Here is a 25,042-nt window from a genome sequence, read left to right on the forward strand (position 1 = left end):
GTAGTGGGTTTCCGGAAGTGAAAGTAAAAAAAGGCAGTGTAACTGACGGTTGTTTCCAGATGGTAGCCTGTCTACCTAATCCACACTTAATCCACACAAATCCACGTTTTAACTCTTGACTTTTATTCGTCGTAAACGAAGTAAAACAAGATAATCCAACAGACGTGCATCTTATGTCCACCTTATCTTTATTTGAATGATCTAATTCAGTCCACAGCACAACAACACGGTCAGAAAACCTATTGCTGTGAACACACAAATTAATACACAATTAAAAATAAAGCATTTAAATAAAATAATATGTATAGACTTGCCTTAAGCCATTTAAGAGGCATTTGACTTCTGCAATCCAGAGTCTACAATCTACAACAAGAATAAAAAAGCCAAATCAACTTCCCCTTTCGTTGTAATAACTTGATGTTTTAATTTATGCTAACTCAAGTTTTCATTCCCCGTTACTTAAAAACGTTGAGCAAACCGACTGCCTTAAAAAAGTTAAGTAAACTCAACCTATCCTGTCTTACAGTATAACAAAAATAAATCAAAGTTAAATCAACTTCCCCTTTAGTTGTTATAAAGTCTGGCTTACTTCAGGGAGATTTTTATAAAGAAACAACAGCGTCAAGGGAGCTTCTTCCTCCTCTTTAACATGTGTTTATCAAGACTTTTTACCCAGTATTTATCTCTGTTTTGGCACTGAGTTTAAAGTTTGAGCTATACATAATGAAGCCTTCTTTTTGTTTGGTTGTCTTCCACCATTAAAATAAGCTCAGAAATTCAGCGGTTTTTGTAGAATCTGTTCAGTTGCATCTTTTTTTTCATGTTTCCTGATTGTCCTCTAATTTTAACATAACAGTGCGTTCAGCTGATTTTCTACAAAGTGCGAATCCTGTTCATGTAGCTTGCCATCAGCTGCTGGAGCCCTGAGAGAGCACAATTGTTCTTGCTCTCTCTGTGTGGGTATAGGAATGGAGCTCATTGCCCTTATCATTCCAAAGGGTGATGTCGATCAGCAAAAGGCGTCTGTGAGCTGATCCATATGTATCCGTATGAACCGAGTCGCTGCGCTTCCCTCCAAATGCGCTGTGATGCCAATTGGCAATGTTGCATCAACAGCAGTTTGAAAAGAGGCGGAGTCTGACTTCACATGTATCGGAGGAGGCATGTGCTAGTCTTCACCCTCCTGGTGTGTTGGGGCATCACTAGTGATAGGGGGAGTCCTAATGAGTGGGTTGGGTAATTGGCCATGTAAATTAAGAGAAAATAGACTGGGTATTTAAAAACTCATTCTGATTTTCATGGATTAATCAAAATAACAAACATTACAACTGCAGTTGGACACAATACACGCTGTAAGAGCATATTAAAACAAATCATTATATCAAGTATTTGCATATTTGCAGTGTTCTAACTTTGCCCAGCTTAGAAAAAAAAAAAACATTTATAGACTGAGATAAGATATATCTCAGCTGCTGTCAGGATTTAAAAAGAATTAAAGTCATGCACTCAGAGCAAACATAATCATTTTTTCTGTCTGGAAGATTTTGCCCTCCACTTTTTTTTTCATAATGACAAAGTGTATGAAAGTTATTACATTTGATGGCATGTCAGTATTGTTTGTTTACCAAAATGCATTATTTATTCTCTCCGTTGTTTATTTGTTGCTTTGCTCTGTGAGTTTGGAGGCCATGGCTGTATATGGTCAGCAGTGGAGTGGAGAAACCGGAGTGTTGCTGATGCTATACTATTTTTAAGGTTTTGTTATGTATTTAATATATTGGGAATGGTATAATGTTAACACATTGTCATCTTTAATAAAACATAGGCTACTGTATATATAGGTTGCTACTCCTGTTTTAAGTATTACATATACTTTGGGTTTTATTAGCAATATAACATTTAAAATTAACTGATCAATTGGATTTTTAAGTTGAATCAGTTTTAGTAAAGTGTGATAAATAGGTATCCAACCTTCCATTCATTCATCCATCCATCCATCTCCATTCATTCATCCATCCATCCATCTCCATTCATCCACCCAGCCATCCATCTCCATTCATCCACCCATCCATCCATCCATCTCCATTTATCCATCCATCCATCCATCCATCCATTCCTCCAACCATCCATCCATCCATTCATCCATCGATCTATTCCTCTGTCCATCCATCCATCCATCCGTCCATCCATTCCTCCGTCCATCCATCCATCCATCCATCTCTATTTATCCACACATCCATCCATCTCCATTTATCCATCCATCCATCCATCCATCCATCTCCATTCTTCCACACATCCATCCATCTTCATTTATCCATCCATCCATCCATGCATCTCCATTCCTCCTAAAATTAACTGGCAACTGATTTCTAGGATTTTTAAGTTGAATTAGTTTTAGTAAAGTGCGATAAATAGGTATCCAACTATCCATTCATCCACCCATCCATTCATCTCCATTCATCCATCTATTCATGCATCCATCCATCCATCCATCTCCATAAACATTCAAACTTCAGGCTAGAAAAAGTAAGTCAACCTCTGTGTTACTGTACTTATCAACTGGGGTGTTGGCACATGTGACGTGGGGTAATTTCTATATTATACTCAGCAACCAGGGTGTTGGTACATGCAACTCTGTCCGATTCCCCATTATATTTGGCAACCGGGGTGTTGGCACATGTGTCTCGGGCCAAATTTCCCATTGCATACTCTGCAACCAGGGCGTTGGCATGAGGGTTGCAGGCTGGTTCCACAATTTACTTGGCAACCAGGATAACGGGAAAAACAACCTGGAGCTGAACACAGCAAAAACAGTGGAGATGAGAGTGGACTTCAGGAGAAGCCCCCCAACCCTTCCAGCACTCACCATCCTCAACAGTACTGTGATGGCTGTGGATTCCTACAAGTTCCTTGGTACAACAATCTCCAAGGACCTGAAATGGGACTGCAACATCAGCACCATCATCAAGAAAGCCCAGCAGAGACTGTACTTCCTGCGTCTGCTGAGGAAGTTCAACCTGCCCCAGGAGTTGATGGTGCAGTTCTACACCGCCACCATTGAGTCTGTCCTCACCACATCCATCACAGTGTGGGGCAGCTCAGCTTCCAAACATGATATCCACCGACTGCAGCGCATCATCAGGTCTGCAGAGAGGACCATCGGTGTGAAGCTACCCACCCTGCCAGATCTACACACCTCCAGAACCAGGAAAAGAGCAGAGAACATTGTCTCTGATGCGTCACACCCTGGACACCACCTGTTCCAGCGTCTCCCCTCAGGACGGCGTTTTAGCCAACTGAAGATCAAGACCACCAGACTACAGAGAAGCTTCTTCCCACACGCCATCACTCTCATGAATAGCTGAACACTACAATATAACATCCAGGATACAGTCTGTTACATCCACACAAGACTGTTACATACATCCATATCCATGTCATCCCTCTCACTCTGTTCACCCTCTGTACTGCACTTTATTAATCTGGTGATAGTGGCTACAACACACTGTACTGTCTCTGCAAGTAATTCTTCTGTTCTCATATTTATATGCCTTATTTAACTCAGTTTAACTTAATTATTTATTCAGACTGCACCAGTGTGCTTACTGCTGCACTCAGCACTTTACTGTAAATATACAACTCTGCACACGTAAAGTTAGGTTACAGGTATGTTTGTATGTGTGTGCGTGTGTTTATGTGAGTAAATGTTTACTTCTGTAATGTTATTGTCAATTATTGTGCACTGTGAGCTACTGAAACCAAACACAAATAAAGGGCCAATAAAGCCCGATTCTGAATTGTCAAAATTGTCATAACGATTGTCATATTATAATTGGCAACGGGGGGTTTGGCACATGTGAGCCAAAATTAAAACCAGAGCTTTTGAGTTTATGTAATTTAAGGATTAACTTACTTTTTCTAGCATGCACGGTGAATGTTTACTCCATATACTCAATAAAAGACATGAACAGCACAACTATTTATTTAGATAATTCTGAGGATTATTCTGTAGATATTAGACAAGGTATATCATCCAAGACCTTGCTAGTAAGTAATGCAGAAATCCATATCCAGAACCTGTAGGTGATTTTCTAACTTTGTCTTGCAGCTGTACCATAGTTTAGTTTTGGATGCATTTGACGTGTTTTTGTTACTCTAACAATAATCAGATTTCATGTTTAAGTGTACTTGTTCAGCTTGTAGTCGTAAAAAGTGGACAGATGATTATTTCCAGCCCCTGATGCAGGGATTTGAACAGAATGTCCAACGTTTATTAAACCACTGGAGTTCTCAGAAATTAGTGCCTCTTGTCATAGAGGAGCCATCTGTTCATTACTGTGGAAAATGAGCCCTAAACTACTGCTAATTCATATTCAGTGCTCATTATTCAAAATCGGATCAGACATTATTGAGCAAAAGTATAAAAAATGGTACAATATAGCACCAAAAATAGGGGGCACTGTTTTTTTTTATTATTGCAGCAAGAATCTATTATTTTCAGCACTATATACAACTTTGGGAAATATATACCAAATTGAAAACCTCTGGAATAAAATCAAGAGGAAGGTGGATAATCACAAGCCATCAAACCACTAAACTGAACTGCTTGAATTTTTGCACCAGGAGTAAAGCAGCATAAAGTTATCCAAAAGCAGCGTGTAAGACTGGTGGAGGAGGACATGATGCCAAGATGCATAAAAACTGTGATTAAAAACAGGATTATTCCACCAAATATTGATTTCTGAACTCTTACAACTTAAATATGAATATGAACTTGTTTTCTTTCTATTATTTGACGTCTGAAAGCTCTGCATCATTTTTGTTAGTTCAGCCATTTCTCATTTTCTGCAAATAAATGCTCTAAATGACAATATTTTTATTTGAAATTTGGGAGAAATGTTGTCCGTAGTTTATAAAATAAAACAGCAATGGTAATTTTACCATTTATAAATGGCAAAATCAGAGCAACTGATTCAGAAACTCTCCTAATAAGTGCTCTCCTATTTTTTTCCCAGAGCTATATATATATATATATATATATATATATATATATATATATATATATATAGACCCGAACTCGTCAAGAGTTAATAACATGAATTTCTTGTCTCTTAATTTGTTTGAGAGCATCAGTTGTAAAGTAGTGAAGAGGTAGAGTTACAGGTATACAGTGAATAGCTCTATTTGAGTAATGTTCTAATCCAGATTATGGCAAGAACTACTCAACTAAATAGAAAAAAAAATACTTAAAGCAAAGTCAGTCATTCTAAAACATTTCAAGAACTTTAACAGTATACACAAGTGCAATCAAAAACAATATGATGAAACTGGCTCTAATCAGGACAGCCCTAGGAAAGGAAGAGTTCCTCTGTTGCACAGAAAAAGTTCATCATAGTTATCAGCCTCAGAAACTGCAAGTTATCAGCTCCCCAGATAAGAGCACCTAAATGCTTCTTCACAGAGTATTTATTTGGTTTGTTTAACACATTTTAAGTTACTACATGATTCCTTATGTGTTCCTTTATAGTCTGAATGATTTTAGTATTACTTTTTTATGAAAAGGAAAAATACTGCATATATAATATTGAGACAAAAACAATTTAGAATTGATTGAGATGCTTAATTATTTATATAGTCATTACAGGGTTTTTTTTTTTTTCGTGTTTAAATGTCAGGGATGCACACTCAGTAATTACAGCACAAAACTATTAAACAGGAACTCATCATAAGTGTGACTCATCATAAATAAAGAACAGTCAGACAATTTTGGAGATTTAAACTCAACATTAATGAGGCTTTGGTGATAGCTTTGAGTAAAGACAATGGGATTGCACACTCTTACTGAGAAAAATTAATGAGTTTTTAAAGTGTGATCAAATTGAAAGCATTTTTTTTCAATAAATTGCTGTGTCATAGAAGGAAGTCTCTATTTAGCTTTGGTTTCTTGTTAGACTTTGACACATTTGCCTCTAGAATTTTTGATATCTAGTGAAAATAATTTTATGACCTGACTTATGAATCACTTAAAGCTTGAAGAGTTCTCAGACAATGGGCTCTATTTTAGTGATCTATAGTGCACCAGTCAATGCTGTATCATACAGCTGGATTTAGGGCGTCTGTGTGTCTTTGGTATCGTGAAGGTTGCAAAAAATATGCCTTGCGTGGTTCAAAATGCGCAAAAGGCATGTTCTAATTCTCTTAATTAGTCATGGGTTTGTTTTTGGTGTAATATAAACATTTTTTACCTCATTCCCTTTAAGAACCAGGTGAGCTCTGACTTTGGCACGTTCGTATCTTCACAGCGCAGTGCTTTGTGCGTCTTAGTAGGGTATTGACCAGCGCATTCACTCTGTGAAGATACGCCAGCAGCTCATTTAAGGAAACAGCAGTGTTATTTTATTCTTTATTCTGTTTATTGTTGAGTTAAAAGTCAGGTTTGCACTCTTTAGTGTGTCCGTGTGTGTGGTTGTTTAATGCGTGGGTGTGTTCAAGCACTGGGTGCACCTATAGGAATGGACTCTTCACTGACCGTTGTCTAGGTTTATTTCAATCAGTGGCGCACCTGTTCTTTTTGCCACTAAAATAGCAATGTACCAGAAATTTATCTGAATAGATAAATTGTATCTATCTATCTATCTATCTATCTATCTAGATTGTTGACGGGGTGCAAGATAGCAAAGAGCATTGTGACACACCTTGGAGTATATGGAGATATATATGGAGTGCATTATTAGTATCATGACATTTTGGATCATTGACTTCTGTTACAAACCTGATATAAAATTCTTGTATTTTTTAATATCTCAGTTAGTGGTGTGCCATATCATATCGAATGCAATAATAACATTTAATTTTCACTTTGTTTCAGCAGTACAAAATATATATATATTTTTAACTCGGTGTTTTGGCATTTCACCAAAAGTATCATTATTGCAAAAATACCATTATTATATATTATATATATTTTTAGGGCCTTATCACCGTTTATCTGTTCGCTCAGACAATTCTAACCAGACAATGCCGGTCACTATCATTACCATCCACTGCACTGACCACTGTGGGTGGTAATGCCTTGTATGATATATTCTCAGAATGGAATGACCATATCAAATGTCTGTACAATGGAAATTGGAAATGGAATATCCTATCCATTTCCTCTCTGTAAGAGCTCATATTGGCTTCCATGAGCAAGCTGTCCAATGGTCAATCTCACTCACAAGATAACATCTCATAACTTACTACTACTATAACTACTATAGTTCCTGTTGCATGTCTTCTGGCACATTAGTATGTACAGTATATAATGTACACGCTAATGTAATTGCTTTCTTGCGCAATTGCTAACTTTAAATATAGAATATGCTGTAGAACTTCTTTGGGCATGGAAAAATATGGCCATCTTAACAATTCAGTTACTAACACTGACTGCATGTTATTTATGCAACCCTCCCCAGGCCTCCTAATAGGCCGATTTAATTCAATTTTGGCACAATGAGAGCAAGACGCCTCAGGAAACGCAGTGATAAGCCACAGTACAGCAGGGACTCTGGTTCGGGATGCAGATCGTGTCTCATTACGCAGAGTGGTAAATGCAAAGAGTCTTCAATATGTATGAATAAATATACAGAATGGCCAAATTTATGTTTGCGAGAACTGTTGATCAGTCCTGCACACCAACATAAAGAAATTTTAACCCATTTCTCCATACAGAACAGCTTCTACTCTGAGATGTTGGTGGGTTTTCTCACATTAACTGCTCACATTTCCATTGGATTAAGCTCAAGACTTTAACTTGGTCATTCCAAAACATTGGGTCCTATGGTACACCATGTGAAAGGTGTGTGTTCAGGTACATTTCTGGCGTGTTGACTAAAAGTCTTCAACTTTTAACTCAACAATTAACAGAATAAAGAATAAAAAAACATTGCTGTTACCTTAAATGAGCTACTAGCGTATCTTAACAGTGTGCACACACAGGTCAGAATCCTCAGTACCAGTTTAAAATAAGACTACCTTTATAAAGGGTTTATAAATGGTTTACAATTAGTTTATTAATGGCTACCAATTAGGTTGTAAATGCTTTTAAAAAGTAATAAAAATTAATAATCAGTTATAACACATGCGTAGAAAGGGCAACAATGACCTGTTGTTTGAAAAATAGTGAACCCACAACCATGATTATACAACAGATTATACAACCTAATTAGTAACCATTAATAAACTAATCATAAACCATTTATAAGCCCTTAATAAAGGTAGTCTTATTTTAAAGTGGTACCGAATCCTCTCCTGAGATGCGCAAAGTGCCACAATGTTAAGATACGAAAGTGCCAAAGTCAAAGGCAATGGCAAGTGACACACTGATTGGTTTATTTCATTTACCGCCCAAAACACACCCATGTAATTAATAAAGAGAACTAGTTCATGCCTTTTGTACATTTTAAGCCACGCAAGGCGTATTTTTTAGTGCCCTAACAATACCAAAGACACACCGACACGGCCTTAATCAAGCTGTGCATTTTACAATTGATCGATGTGCACTATAGATCACTAAAAAAGGGCCCATTAACTTTATTCTTTGTGAACTATTCTTTGGTAGAATAACTTGTGTGCTTAGGGTCATTGTCTTGCTGCATGATCCACCTTTAGTTCTATAGACAGGTCATGGACAAATGTGTCTTGTGGTGTTCCACAGGGTTCTACTGTAGGGTCTATGCTACTGGTGTTAATAATTATAGAATTATATAATAATAATTATTATTTGATTTTATTTTCCGATTTTAGGGTCACGATTCGATTTTCATTTTTTTTTTTTTTTTACAGCAGAGAGGCCTATGCCAGTTTTATATTAGTCCATGGTCAGTCATTGGTTTGATTCTTCAAATTTACAATATCTTATTTCAAAAGGTGGGCTTGATATAAGTGATGCGAAGTGATACAAGTGATCTGCAATACACCACATTAGGCACTAATGGTTAAATTTAAATAATTTCATTAAGATATATATGTAATGCCATCTAGTGTTTTTTTTTTTTTTGGTAGCAGCAGTGTGCACTATTAAAACAGCAATGTGCAACATAACAAAATAAATAATAAAAAAAATACAGGAACAGTCATGTACAAAATAATAGAACAATTAGAGCCTTAACAAACTGAACTCTCTCCTACTATAACAGTTAAACATGAAAAATAAGACTTTAAGACTTTTTCGGTCCCTGATAATGACACGTTTTTTTTCTTTAATAAAGATATATTATTAACTTTATCTGAGAGAAAGATGCTCCTTAAGGTACCAAAACTATTAACATATTTGAGGCTAGACAAAACAACTGTTATATTTATATTTTCAAGATTTTCTTTAAGAAGATGAGAATGTTCACATTCTCTGGAGAAAGGGCTGCTCTTTGAGCTGCAGTGTGCTGCGCCATTTGCGTAGTTTAGAGGGAGGGATCATCAATCCTCTTTTTGACTTCGAGGCTCGAAACTATGACATAATTTCGATCAACATATACAGTATATATATATATATAGTTTGAGAACCACTGTTTTGAATGTATGGAGTTCGTATACTTTTAGTACATGCCTTGTACGCACAGTATTTTAGCTACCAAAAGCAGTTATATAATTGCATCAATTCTCAGAATTACGACAATATTGTGTTAAATTATTGTCGTTTCTTCACATGTTTCTGCACCAGTTCCATCTTCAGTTCCTCCTCTTGAATCTGTGTGAATAAATGTGAAGGTGACTTGATTGAGAGCATAGTTTCTGAATGGAAGCGGCATCTGCGCTCCTTTGGTGTTTCTGACGCTGGAATGACTCTTAAATTCAAATTGAATCGCGCAGATAAAGAACCGGAAGGTTCCAAGGCCTGCCGGAACAGTTCTAAGCGGGGCTTATCTCCACGTGGTGATGCAGGGCTTTTATTTTTTTTTCCTTTTTTATCAGTGCTGACATTTCCTCTCTCATTCTCCTCGTTCCTTTCAGCCCCTCGCGTCGTCTGTCGAGTCTTCATGCAGCCGTTCGTGTTTGGGAGTGAAGAGCACTTGCCCTGAAAGCGAGAGCGACTTTTCAGGCCCTTTTTAGTGCCGGCCAGCTTGTTTTGTGAGCAGTTAATTAAATCTAGATGAACTAAAGCTGCAGGGACCAGCATTCGTCTGCTGGCGGAGGAGCTATTTATCTCCATTAATGAAGAAAACCATACCTTTGTTGCAATCTCTCTTTCTTCTCCTCTCTTTTCCTCTCTTTCTCTCTCTTTCTCTTTCGTTTTCTCTGTCTCAGCTCAGGTCAGCAGGTGCAGCCGTCATCCAGGACCTTTTCCCTCAGGTGTCCTGCATCAGTACCCTAGACATCTCCGACAATGGTGAGACTATCACCATCCATTTCTTCCTTTAAAAAAAAACGGCGTAAATCCAGATATGATTTAAGATCAGCGCTGCAAGAACTAAAAAAAAAAAACAGCAAGCTGATTGGCTGTTTCTCCTGAAAGGCGGAACTTTATCCTTGAACTGGCTCCGTGATTAGCGTTAAGAGATTCTTCATTCAAACAGCGATCTGTGACCTGTCTACTCATTATAAATACAGCTGAGCTGAGCGAAACGATTCGGGGCTACTGGATAATCATCCGGGGCTAAAGCTCTGGAAGCCCAGGCCAGACGACGCCCCTGTGTGAGAGAAAAGGTGCATGTGTCCATTCAGATTATCAAATAACTATAATTTCAGATGAAGATATCCTGAGTAAATATAAAAAGCAGTTTTTTAAATGATTACTGAATTTATTAAGGGAAAAAAGCGATCCAAACAAACCTGGAAGGGCCCTGTGTGATAAAGTAAGTGCCTACTTATAAATTAACTGTTATTAATCACACTTTTTGGAAAGCTAATCTTTAATTTCCCTACTAACCACAGCCAGGCCTGATTACTGCCAGATCTGTAGAATCAAAAAATCACTTAAATAGAACCTGTCTGACAACATGAAGCAGATAAAATATCCCAAAAAGCAGCACATTATGCCCCAATCAGATAAGAAAACAAAGTAATTGATCATCTTTTATTCTGGAAAAGGTTAGAAACAAAGTCATTTCTAAAGCTTTGAGACTCCAGTGAACCACAGTGAGAGATATTATTCTTAAATAATAAAAACAAAACATGGAACACTGGTGAACCTTCCCAGGAGTGTGCCAACCTAAAGAAATTACTCCAAAAGGGCATAAACAACTCATCCAGGAGGTCACAAAAAAAAACAATAATAAGGAAAAGACAGGGCAAAAATGGTATCCATGGGGGAGTTCAAAGACAAAAAATACTGCTGAGCAAAAATAAATAAGACAAAGGACTGTATGCGTTTGCCAAAAAAAAAACAAAAACAAAAAAAAAACGTATTGATAAGCACATTTCTCATAGAGTCAAGTTGGTTTGATTTTTTTATTTATTTATTTTTAATAAATTAAAACATAAAAAAAAACTTTTACATTTACTTTGGTTAGGATCTTTGTCTGATATTAAAATGTGTTGCGTTTGTCATTCTAAAAAAATGTTATGTCAGCGCAGTTTTTACCAGAAAATCTTACAACACTTGCAGCACATGCTTCCCTCTGCTGACCAACTTTTATGGAGATGTGGATTTCATTTTCCAGCAGGACTTGGCACACTGCCCACACTGCCAAAAGTACCAATTGGTCTTATAAAATATTTATTTTATAAGATACACATTTTGAACTGAATTACTGAAATAATGTAACTTTTAATGACATTTAATTTTTTAGATGTACTTGTAAGAATAATGCATATATAGTGAATAAAAAAAGCAATTGAGAACATAAATTATTAAATATGCTTTTAAAAATGTATTGTTCAAATGATATGTGTTCAAATGATGCATTAAAAAAATGTGAGCATTATGATCTGACAGTGGTGATCAATAATCATCATCAATAATCATCATAAGTGACTACCAGCCTTCATGATGCATTTACTTCCTAAGCTTCCTAACAGACAGTGGATGTGGTTTGGTTGTTTCTGCCCCTCAGGCCTGGACTCTGATCTCCTCGCCGCCCTCCCGGCCTTCTCCCGACACCCTTCCCTCAAGCATCTGCTGCTGGGCAAGAACTTCAATGTGAAGGGCAGGTACGGAGCAGCTTGTGCAGACAGGTGCACTGAGACACTGAGAACAGAGGACACAGCTTTCTGCTGCTTTATTGGCCTGAATGCTATGAGAATAGTGTAGCCCATATCAATGAACTGAGTTAACCTGTGTTTATATTACCTTATATTACCAGACTCTCTGCTCTGATTTCACACTCACTGTAAAAATGACTCATATCTACAGTAGAGGTGATGATAGGGACAACTAATGCGATGTTTGATAACGCTGTTGAATATATATAATGGGAAATGCAATACATTAAAACACTCTACCATCACTCTACCTCATTCTACATCACTCTGCGTCGCTTTACCATCACTCTACCATTGCTCTACCTCATTCTACATCACTCTACATCGCTTTATCATCACTCTACCTCATTCTACATCACTCTGCGTCGCTTTACCATTACTCTACCATCACTCTACCTCATTTTCCATCACTCTATCTCATTCTACATCATTCTACATCACTTTACCATCACTCTACCATCACTCTACCTTACATTTACCATCACTCTACCATCGCTCTACCATCGCCCTACCATCACTCTACCTCATTTTCCATCACTCTATCTCATTCTACATCACTCTACATCACTTTACTATCACTCTACCATCACTCTACCTCATTCTACGTCACTCTACCATCGCTCTACCATCGCCCTACCATCACTCTACCTCATTCTACATCACTCTACCTCATTCTACATCACTCTGCGTCGCTTTACCATTACTCTACCATCACTCTACCTTACATTTACCATCACTCTACCATCGCTCTACCATCGCCCTACCATCACTCTACCTCATTCTACGTCACTCTACCTTCTTCTACCTCACTCTACTTCGCTTTACTATCACTCTACCATCACTCTACCTCATTCTACGTCACTCTACCTTATTCTACATCACTCTACATTGCTTTACCATCACTCTACCATCACTCTACCATTGCTCTACCTCATTCTACATCACTTTACTATCACTCTACCATCACTCTACCTCATTCTACATCACTCTACATCGCTTTACCATCACTCCACCATCACTCTACCTCATTCTACATCACTCTACATTGCTTTACCATCACTCTACCATTGCTCTACCTCATTCTACATCACTCTACATCGCTTTATCATCACTCTACCATCACTCTACCTCATTCTACATCACTCTACCTCATTTTACATCACTCTACCATCACTCTACCTCATTCTACATCACTCTACATCGCTTTACCATCACTCTACCATCACTCTACCTCATTCTACCTCATTCTACATCACTCTACATCGCTTTACCATCACTCTACCATCACTCTACCTCATTCTACATCACTCTACATCGCTTTACCATCACTCTACCATCACTCTACCTCATTCTACGTCACTCTACATCACTTTACCATCACTCTACCATCACTCTACCTCATTCTACGTCACTCTACATCACTTTACCATCACTCTACCATCACTCTACCTCATTCTACGTCACTCTACGTCGCTTTACCCTCATTCTACCTTATTTTACATCATACTTTACATCACTCTATGTCACTTTATCATCACTCTACCATTGCTCTACCTCATTCTACATCACTTTACATCGCTTTATCATCACTCTACCTCATTTTCCATCACTCTACCTCATTCTACATCGCTTTATTATCACTCTACCATCAGTCTACCTCATTCTACTTCACTCTGCGTCACTTTACCATTACTCTACCATCACTCTACCTCATTTTCCATCACTCTACCTCATTCTACATCACTCTATCTCATTCTACATCACTCTACATCACTTTACCATCACTCTACCTTACATCTACCATCACTCTACCATCGCTCTACCATCGCCCTACCATCGCTCTACCTCATTTTCCATCACTCTACCTCATTCTACATCACTCTGCGTCGCTTTTCCATTACTCTACCATCACTCTACCTCATTTTACATCACTCTACCTCATTCTACATCACTCTACATCACTTTACTATCACTCTACCATCACTCTACCTCATTCTACGTCACTCTACCTTCTTCTACCTCACTCTACTTTGCTTTACTATCACTCTACCATCACTCTACCTTATTCTACATCACTCTACATTGCTTTACCATCACTCTACCATCACTCTACCATCACTCTACCATTGCTCTACCTCATTCTACATCACTCTACATCACTTTACTATCACTCTACCATCACTCTACCTCATTCTACGTCACTCTACCTTCTTCTACCTCACTCTACTTTGCTTTACTATCACTCTACCATCACTCTACCTTATTCTACATCACTCTACATTGCTTTACCATCACTCTACCATCACTCTACCATCACTCTACCATTGCTCTACCTCATTCTACATCACTCTACATCGCTTTATCATCACTCTACCATCACTCTACCTCATTCTACATCACTCTACCTCATTCTACATCACTCTACCTCATTTTACATCACTCTACCTTATTCTACATCACTCTACCTCATTCTACATCACTCTACCTCATTCTACATCACTCTACCTCATTCTACATCACTCTACCTTATTCTACATCACTCTACCTCATTCTACATCACTCTACCTCATTCTACATCACTCTACCTTATTCTACATCACTCTACCTCATTCTACATCACTCTACCTTATTCTACATCACTCTACCTCATTCTACATCACTCTACCTCATTCTACATCACTCTACCTTATTCTACATCACTCTACATCGCTTTACCATCACTCTACCTCATTCTACATCACTCTACATCGCTTTACCATCACTCTATCATCACTCTACCTCATTTTATATCACTCTACATCACTTTACCATCACTCTACCATCACTCTACCTCATTCTACGTCACTCTACGTCGCTGTACCCTCATTCTACCTTATTTTACATCATACTTTACATCACTCTATGTCACTTTATCATCACTCTTCCATTGCTCTACCTCATTCTACATCACTTTACATCGCTTTATCATCACTCTACCTCATTTTCCATCACTCTACCTCATTCTACATCGCTTTATTATCACTCTACCATCAGTCTACCTCATTCTACTTCACTCTGCGTCACTTTACCATTACTCTACCATCACTCTACCTCATTTTCCATCACTCTACCTCATTCTACATCGCTTTATTATCACTCTACCATCAGTCTACCTCATTCTACTTCACTCTACGTCGCTTTACCATCACTCTACCTTATTTTACATCACTCTACCTCATTCTACATTACTCTACGTCGCTTTACCATCACTCTACCATCATTCTACCACACTCTTCCCCACTTTACCTATTTTTTCCATCACGCTACCTCACTCTACCTTGATCTACCATTACTCTAGCTTGCTCTACCACAATGGTAAAGACAAACTTAAGCTGTGCTGAGTTACATGGCTCCTGTGAGATGTTTCAGTGACTTAAATGAGACAATTAGATCAGAGCTAATTAATTATTTAATGAGGCCACCATAGAAGGAAAAGCATTCTGTTTCATTCTGAGGCAAAACAACATGGTAATATTACAATACACACAGCCCATAAATAACGGTATTGCATCAGTGGCTGAGTTTTTAAAACTGCGTAACCGAATGTGAGTACGAGTTTAAACACTGCAATATGCAGCACATGAAAAATATGCTGAGGAACAGTTTCCACTTCCCACTGTGGCTCATTATGGCCAACAATAGCTGAGGTGTATTTTGGGAAAAGGTGGCTTTGGCTTCATTAAATATTAATAAATTGACCTCTTGAATCATTGAATGCTGCTAAATTAGTCCCTCACTGAATATTAGCCTAGCTAGTTTAACAAAGCTCCCACAGAGAGCGAGATGGGGCCTTACATGTACATCCCCACATCAGAGAAGGATGGGACAGAAAGGAAAAGTGTAAAAAATCTAAATGCAGTGTTTCTTACGTTTCCACTTAATTTTAACTGATTATACTTTACAATAAGGGTGCATTAATTAACTGTACTTATTACAGAATGTCTCAACTTATTAATAATATTTGATAGTATCATTAAAATGTATTAATGTATTAATAAAGTCTCAAAATAGTGTACTAGTTTATTACAGTCATAAGTTCTGTTATTTGTGACCCTTATTTTAAAGTTTTACCGTGTATTTCATTGCAGACAATATCAACCCAATATATTTAATGTTTTATCTGGTCAACAATTGGTTAAAAAAGTGTGGTTGGTGTGGTGCAGTGGATAACAACACTCCCTGCCAGTGAGCTACCACATCATGTGGAAGACTAGGGTTCAATTCCCGCTCTGGGTGACAGAATGTTGTGCTACACCAATAAGAGTACATGGACAAGACTGTATATTATAAGAGCGTCAACTAAATGCCTTGAAGGACTTGCTCATGAATATTCATACATGCAAACATATCCCCTCTGATAGGCTAACACCACTGCAAGGCATTTTAAAATAAAGGCATTTCTACACTAATAACAGTCTTTGCAATGTCATGTGTTACTTTACAACATGTGTAATAATGCCCTGCTAAGTGCAGTTCAACCACTGACCTAGTCTTAGAGTCTTTGTTAAACGCAAAAATCCTATTTAAACCTATAGTTACTTACACATAGAGGTGGGTTGTCCAGAAAGTAAAAAAATCATGTCATGTCTACACTTTAGCACCACCCTTTCATCTGTAATCCCTCCTGTCTCATTTGTAACCCTGCCCCTTTGTTACCCTCCACAGGTGTCCTTTGTCTGTGTCTGTGTATAATTAGCCCATGTGCTCTTTTGTTCCTTGTCATGCTTTTTGTTTAACCCCGTGTGGATTAATTTTTTTATCGGTGTTTGTTGAGGCTCTGACCTGCCGTGTTTTGGTTTGTTTTCTTCAGATTGTTTGATTGTTTCTTGGTTTGTTCATTTCACTTCTTTCTTTGTTAAGACCTGTTTGGTCGTTTGTTTTATAGTCTTTGTTTTTTAGTCTTTTAGTTTATTTCTTTGTCTGAGTTTTTGTTTGTAGTTTTTGTAATGTCTAAAAATAAAAACATGCATTGGCATTCTGCCTCCAATGGGTTACATAAAGCCCGACAGAGAACAAAGGAGCACATGGGCTATTTATACACAGGCACAAGGGACAAGGGACACCTGTGGAAGTAACGAGGGGGCGGGGTTACAAATGAGACAGGAGGGGTTACAGATGACAGGGCGGGGCTAAGGTGGAGACAAGACCAAAAATAAAACAAGAAGAAACAAAAAAAGGAAAGCATAAGACCGACACAGGCTTAGGTGTGACAAATATTACAGATGTCAAAAAGAAGAGTCTGAACACATAAGTGGTAAAGGCAGAGAGGACACAGAAACTCGGGGGCTTGATAGAGACTTGAACCGGAGACCCCAGTGCTGAGAGACGGACATACAGTACTAACCACCAAACCACAGTGGCCCAGTTTGATGGTTGAGTTTGATCCCTGGTGATGCAACCTGATAATGCATCTGTGGTTGGGAGTCCTAGAGAGCGTAATTGGCCTCTGTCTCTCCCCGTCACTCCGCGAGATGCTAACCGGTGCAGGCGTCTGTTAGCTGACCTAACAGAATTGCCAGATTATATCTTTAGAATTGCTTATCAGATGAACCATCTGGGAAATACCAGGCCTTTCTGTTCCTCCGAAGTCGTACCTGTCACCAGCTGAAGGCAGCTCGTTATCCATCCATCTGCTCCTGTAACTGGAATTTTCCAGTCCTCCTGAAGCAGTGAAGTGCTTACATTCTACAAACATCACATCTGTAGAGAAGAATAACTTTGCTTTGAAACATTGAACTGTTACTAGTCACATCTTGGTAAATATGTGCTTCAAAACCAAACAAAACGACTTATCGTGATGCTCTTTGCTATCTTACACCCCGTCAACAGTCTTTTTTCACGCCTTGCACCCATGCCACTAAAATAGCATCAGATTTTAGGAATAAATCTACAACTGATGGGCATGTTGGTCTGGAAGTGACATGTGTTCAGGTACATTTCTGGCGTGTTTCTATCTTGGTGGCATAAAAAACACAAGTGCGCCACTGACTGATTAAAACCCTGACAACAGTCAACAGTCACCCGTCCATACCTATCTTATAGCTACAAATAAAATAACTTTGCTGTTTCCATAAATGACCTGCTGGCACACCTTCAAAGCATGAATGCACAGGTCAGTATTCGTGTAATAGCAGGCCAACTTTCCTTTTATTTTAAAAATGGTCTTTTTGGGCCACTTAAAAAAAAAGGAAACAGGCCACAAATGGCCCGCAGGCTTAGTTTGGACACCCCTGACCTAGCATCTCAGATATATTCTTTAAAAATATATACTACATAATCAATAAAAGAAAAGTAAGTCAGGCAAGTTTTTGGGTAGTGAATGGATCTACCATTTCTAGATAGACCTCTCTAGTAGGTCTCTAGTGCACAATCTCTGAATGCAAAGACATCACCACACATTTTTGACTGTGAAAAAAGCAACGGAATCATAGTGTTTTTGTTGTTTTTACAATCATCGATAGTAATTTATAGTAATTTCTTAAAAATTCAACAAGTGCTAAAAAAAATTAATAACTAATACAAACAAGTAACTATTTAAATAAACATAGTCATTATGTGATGGGCAGTGCTGCACCACAGGCTGCCAGCAGGGGGGCTGGTAGACATAGGGGAAGAAATGGTAGAGTTGGATCCCAAAACTACAACTCCCAGAATCCCCGGCGGTGATCAACGTCAACCAGCTGCACCTGTGCACTATAAACCTCAGTCAAGCCAGACCTCACTGTTGCACCTTTGTAGAGGGTGACCAGTAACAGAGGGTATAAGAAAAGAAGAGAAGAGAAAAGAAAAGAAAAGGAGATCTCAAAAGAAGGGAAACTATCTGAAAAGAAAGCCACAGAAAAAGAAAAGAAAAGAAAATCTACGAAAAGAGAGTATAAAGAGAGGACTGTACTTTTTTGATACATGCCATTTTGTGGCATTTCCTTTGTTCTGTTTCCCGCCTTTTTTTTCCACACCTCTTGTGAGTTTTTTTTTTTTCCCACCCATTCTCCAGTCTCCTTGGCGAAACAGTTGCTTAAGCACAAAATCCTTAGCAGAGCAGATGACTGAATGCATGGAAAAATAGAACAGCTAAGAGAGTAAATAGGTTTTTAAATTGGATTTAAAAATATCTGCTGTGGGCGAGTCGTTTATAAAAGAGGAAGACCGTTCCAGAGTCTTGCTGCAGAAAGCTACAGGAAAAGCCTGGTCACCTTTGAGCCTCAGCCGAGAGTGAAGTATGACTAAGAGCAACTGGTTGGAGTGCCGCAGGGATCCTGAGGTGGAATAGAAATAGAGCAGGTCAGAAATATACTGTAATTCTGAGCCAAGCTGTGAAAAGGTTTAAAAAGAAACAGAAACACAATATATTTGACCAGTGCAGTGCAATGACACAAATACAGGGGTGGTATGATTCCTTTTTATGGTATTAGTCAGGAGCTGTAAATGTGACAAGCTTGATAGACAGATTCCCAAGTACTGTGCGTTGCAGTAATCAGATATCTGATTGGTGGTATCTAGAGTGTTTCTGTCTTGGTGGCAGGAAATATAGGTGCGCCACTGACTGATTAAAACCAACAGTCAACAGTTTGCCACACAATCCTATCTTAGCCATGCAGGACCTATTCACTGTATACCTGTAACTCTACCTCTTCACAACTTTACAACTGATGCTCTCAAACACATTAAGAGGCAAGAAATTCAAGTAATTAACTCTTGCACAGCACAGCTGCTAACTGAAAAGCCTGAATTCCAGGTGACTTTTTTTAAGCTGACTGAGAAAATGCAGAGATGTGCAAAGCTGTGTAATCTAAGCAAGAGGTGATACCTTGAAGAATTTAAAATATAAAAACATATTCTAATGTGTTTACTTAATCATTTTTACTCATAACTAACAATGATTATAGACTTTTAATGTATGTTTAGGGGTCCTTCACATTTTCAACATCAGTTATGCTTTTAAAAATCAGGCATTTGTCTAGTATGCTGTATTCTAAATCAAAGAAAAATGTTAGATATTAGACATATGTTGCCTCATTTACTTCCTTTGGGATCAGATGAATAGGTTAAGTCACATTTATTCAATTTTTTAGCAAACTGTTATGTTTTGAGGAACAAAACACTTGAATTAAGTTCTGTTATAGATTACCAGTGTTGTCCTGAAGTTCTAAACTTGCTACATTACGCTCATCCTTGTGTCTAAGAAAAATAAACGTCTAGTTAATTCCAGCTGTTGTTAGTTATAGCTTAAATGTAACATTGGTACCACTTTAAAATAAGGCTCCTTAATAAAGTGTTTATACATAGTTTATAAATGAGTTAATGTTAATGTTATTAATTAGGTTGTAAATACTTTATAAATCATTAATAAGCAGTTACAACACATACACAGAAGGGCAACAGTGGCCTGTTGTTTGCCAAATAGCGATTCCTCATTCATTTGTACGGTTAAACCTCAGATCTTTCCATCAGTCAGCAGTCATTAACGTAACTATTAATAACATTTTTGTTATTAATTTTAACTACCCAGATTAATCATTTATCCAATAATCATAGCATGGTGTATAATAACATGAAATAACATTAAATCACTAATCTGATGTTCCATATTGTTATTTTATTAGATATGTTAATGCTGACTGATGGAAAAAACGAACAAAGTATAATATGTTTAATGTAATTACTAATAGTTCATAAAGTATTTACAACCTAATTATTAACCACCAAAAAACTCCTTCATAGACTATTTATAAACACTTTATAAAGGAGCCTTATTTTAAATTGGACCTTATTGTTACACTCAAACCAATCAATTTCATACAACTAAATATAGACTGCATTTCTCATTTCTCTGCGTTGCCTCTCATATCCCTCTCTCTGCAGGGCACTGGACGAGATCCTGCTCAAACTGGTGCAGCTCGTACAAGATGAGGAGTGTGTGAGTGCTCGTACACACACACACACACACACACACACACACACACACATACACACACCTTTTTCCATCTGCACTAAAGGATACAAACATGAACTCTCCATCCTTTCCATTCCCACACAACCAAGCACTCTAAAGACTCTACAGCACCGCTGAATGATTCATCTCGCTATCTCTCTTTGTCTCTCTCTCTCTATCTCTCTCTTCATCTTCTCTCTCTTCATCTCTTCACGCTCTCTCCCAATCCGTCCTTCTCTTTGCTTTCTCTGCTTCAGGGTTTACGTCCCTCTGACTGCAATTGCAATATGAGCTCCCTCAATTATTTACAGTTGTTTATACTGGTCACACACTTTGCATCATACACTCACACACACACACACACACACTCCTATCTTTTTTTTGAACGTGTGCATACTCTCACAGTACTATGCAAAAGTAATAGACCACCTTTCATTTATTTAATAAGGTCGTCCACTTGAGGTTACTCATTTTTTTCTGGAGATGTTTGTAAGGACATAAGAGTCAAAGTGCAAAAACACAGGAAATAGGAATCTCCTTGGAGCTTTGTTTGTTACATCTGGTGGAGGTTGTGAGAGTTATAAAAGTCTGCAAGGTCTTGTAACTTTGATCACTGAAAAGCTGAACTCTTGATTCAGATCTGAAAACAGTTTCTGTCCATCGTTCCAAGCTGGCTAACCAGCATCTTCAAGCTAACTAACTAGCTGCATGATCAAAATCAGAAGTGTAATTACACTTTGATAGTTTTAGAGCTGGGTAACCCCCTGCAAGACCAGGTAAACCACCAAACTACTTCCATCAGAGAGCATGTATTTCACTTATGGAGAAGCTCCACTCTTGGTTCAAAATCTGAAAACATCCATACATGCTTCTGTCCATCATTTCAAGCTGAGTAGCTTCACAAGCATCATAACATTATGCTGGTCAAACATCTGGTTAACCCTCTGAAAGACCGGGTAGACCTCCAAAACTACCTACATATCAGAAAGCATGTGTTTTACTAAAGGAGAAGCTCTACTTTCAAATCAAAATCTAAAAACGCTTAAGAATGCTTCTGTCCATCATTCCAAGCTGGGTAGCTTCAAAAGCATCATAACACTATGCTGGTTAAATCTGGTAAACCCTCTGCAAGACCAGGTAGACCACCAAAACTACTTTAACCGGACAAATAGCAATCTTAGCTTTGATCACTGAGAAGCTCAACTCTTGATTCAGATCTGAAAACAGTTCCTGTCCATCGTTCCAAGCTGGCTAACCAGCAGCTCCAGGCTGAGTGACCAACTGCATGATCAAAATCAGGTACCACTTTAAAATAAGACTACCTTTATAAAGGGTTTATAAATGGTTTACAATTACAATTACAATTTATATATGGTGACTAATTAGGTTGTAAATGCCTTAAAAATAGTTAATAATCAGTTATAACATACGTAGAAAGGGCAACAGTATAGATGGCTGTGGGTTCACTATTTGGCAAACAACAGGTCATTGTTGCCCTTTCTATATATGTGTTATAACTGATTATTAATGATTTTTAAGGCATTTACATCCTAATTAGTGACCATCAGTAAACTATTGTAAACCATTTATAAACCCTTTATAAAGGTAGTCTTATTCGAAAGTGGTACCCAAAATCAAAAGCATCGTTACACTTTCCATGATTTAGAGCTGGTTAATCCCTTGTAAAACCGGGTAGACCACCAAAACTACCTCCATCACATAAATAGCACTTCACTGAGAGGCACTGCAGAGCTACCTCAGCAGAGTGCCTTTACTGCTACATACAACCTGACTGGTAGAAGTCATGCATAAGGTGCACGGACAATTTTTGGGAAAATTATGGTGCAAAAAAATACAATTGATGGTAATAATTGTGACTGGTGCCGTCTAGCTAGAATTGTCCATATGAACAGATAAGTGATTCTGCTAGAAATCACACTCCCCCCATGCATATCCTACAGATCAGTGTAGTGTTTTTTTTTTTTTTTTAGATTGCAAGGTGCATGGCAAAAGTCAGTACTTCTTATTGTGGTTTCTTTACTTCCTCGATGCTGCCAAAAACATTTACCTAATGTCTTTTTAAAGGGTGGTCTCTGACTTTTGCTAAACAATGCATTTGATACATTTATAAACTCTTAGTTCATAAAATAATACAGAGATCAGATCTTCCATTCACCATAATCACTCTTTTCCTGCTGTAAATGTGTATATCAGGGTCTGCAGAGCCTGTCCCTGGCGGACTCCAGGCTGAGATCTCGGGGTACGGTGCTGGTCAACGCGCTGGGCAGTAATGCATGCCTGAGGAAGGTGGACCTGAGTGGAAATGCCCTGGAAGATTCAGGAGCCAGGATGCTGAGTAAAGCCCTGCAGATCAACACCACACTCAGGTAAAGGACAGTTCTCACACAGCTATGGGTCACCATGTTTTATAACACTTTCTATGAAGATGTAAAGTACCAATCAAAAATTTGGACACATCTCTTCTCATTCAGTGTGTTTTCTTTGTTTTTTATGATTTGTTACATTGTGAATTTAATATGGCATAAAACTGACACATAACAACAACAAAAAAAAGAACATCATACTGAATGTAAAACATGGTGGTGGTAGTGTGTGATGGTCTGGGGCTGCTTTGCTGCTTCAGGGCCTGGATAACTTGCTGTAATAAATGGAACCAGGAATTCTGCAGTCTGTTGTAGGGTGGCAATACTTTTTTACACCACTGTAGCTTTGAGGACAGATCTGCACACTCTTGATATATTTTAATCTCAGTGTCTTTATGAGGAAGAGTTACCTGGAATAGTTTTCACAGCGTTTTGAAGGAAGGAGTTCCTGGAAGTGCTGAACAATAGCTGCTGCTTTTCCTTCAGGCTGTGAAGCTTCAGCTCATCCCAATTAAATCACCTCAAATGATTATCTCAGTTCATCAGGTTTAGATTAGGGTATTCTGGAAGACAAACACTTTTTTGTTTACTACATAATTCCTTATGTGTGTCCAAGAGCATTGCATATGAAGGTTTGTCTGTACAAGGTATTATAAATGTCGTTATAACTCATAAGAACTTGATAAATACCTCATTTATAATGACTTTTAAATGCAGGCTTTATAGAAAGTCTTATGAAATCTAAATATATTGCCTACGTATGGATTTGAGCATGGCTCAGCCAATCAGAACAAAATATCGTGCTACCAAAGCAGCATGCTACAATCAGCAGCCGGAGCCATAAGAGAGCACAATCGGTCATTCTTTCTCTGGGTGGGTAGATCCTCTTTCCTCACCAACCCTAGGGTGATGTCGATCAGCACAAGTCATCTGTGAGCTGATGTATCGGAACTGAGTCGCTGCGCTTTCCTCTTAGCGTACTGTGATGCTACTCAGCAATACTTCATCAGTTGCAGTTAGAAAAGAGGTGATGGCAGACTTCACATGTATCAGAGGAGGCATGTGCTATAGCTGCTCAATGGGTTGGAACATGGGCCAAGCTAAATTGGGAGAAAAAAGGGGAAACACTTTCTGGGTTGTTGGTTGGAGCATTTGTGGTAGCTACTGACCACTCTAACTCATACTGAGAAATGTATTTTTCATTATATTTGTGTCCTTGCTGAGCTGAGCAAACGTAATCTTCAACCATACCTGCATATAGGTCAGTGGAAGCCTCAGACAGAGTGCACCTGCATCTACTGACCGATATCACCAGACCGAGAGCACTCTAGACTCCGTGGATGCGTGGAGACCAGCTCCACCTTCTGGCCTGAAACACTCTCACATGTGCATTATTTATGTGCATTATGCTTACATGAGTTTGCAGCACGTCGTAAAGGGCCTGCATTCATTTACTCTACAAGTGTGAACATTATTAACCATTTATTAACCATTTATTAAAGTGATATTT

The 25,042-nt window shown here is 38.2% G+C and overlaps 1 protein-coding gene across 1 annotated transcript in view; it reads left to right on the forward strand.

Annotated features, from left to right (window-relative positions):
* The window catches only part of carmil3 (capping protein regulator and myosin 1 linker 3), a 178,956-nt gene that overhangs the window by 119,507 nt on the left and 34,407 nt on the right, over positions 1 to 25,042 (forward strand). Inside the window, exons 18-21 of the mRNA XM_022677949.2 lie at positions 10,282 to 10,363; positions 12,030 to 12,126; positions 21,079 to 21,133; positions 23,363 to 23,535. Of these exons, the coding sequence (XP_022533670.2) occupies positions 10,282 to 10,363; positions 12,030 to 12,126; positions 21,079 to 21,133; positions 23,363 to 23,535 (407 nt within the window). The remainder of the gene's footprint in view (positions 1 to 10,281; positions 10,364 to 12,029; positions 12,127 to 21,078; positions 21,134 to 23,362; positions 23,536 to 25,042) is intronic.

Source organism: Astyanax mexicanus, chromosome 8 (assembly GCF_023375975.1).
Source record: "Astyanax mexicanus isolate ESR-SI-001 chromosome 8, AstMex3_surface, whole genome shotgun sequence".
Taxonomy (NCBI): Eukaryota; Metazoa; Chordata; class Actinopteri; order Characiformes; family Acestrorhamphidae; genus Astyanax; species Astyanax mexicanus.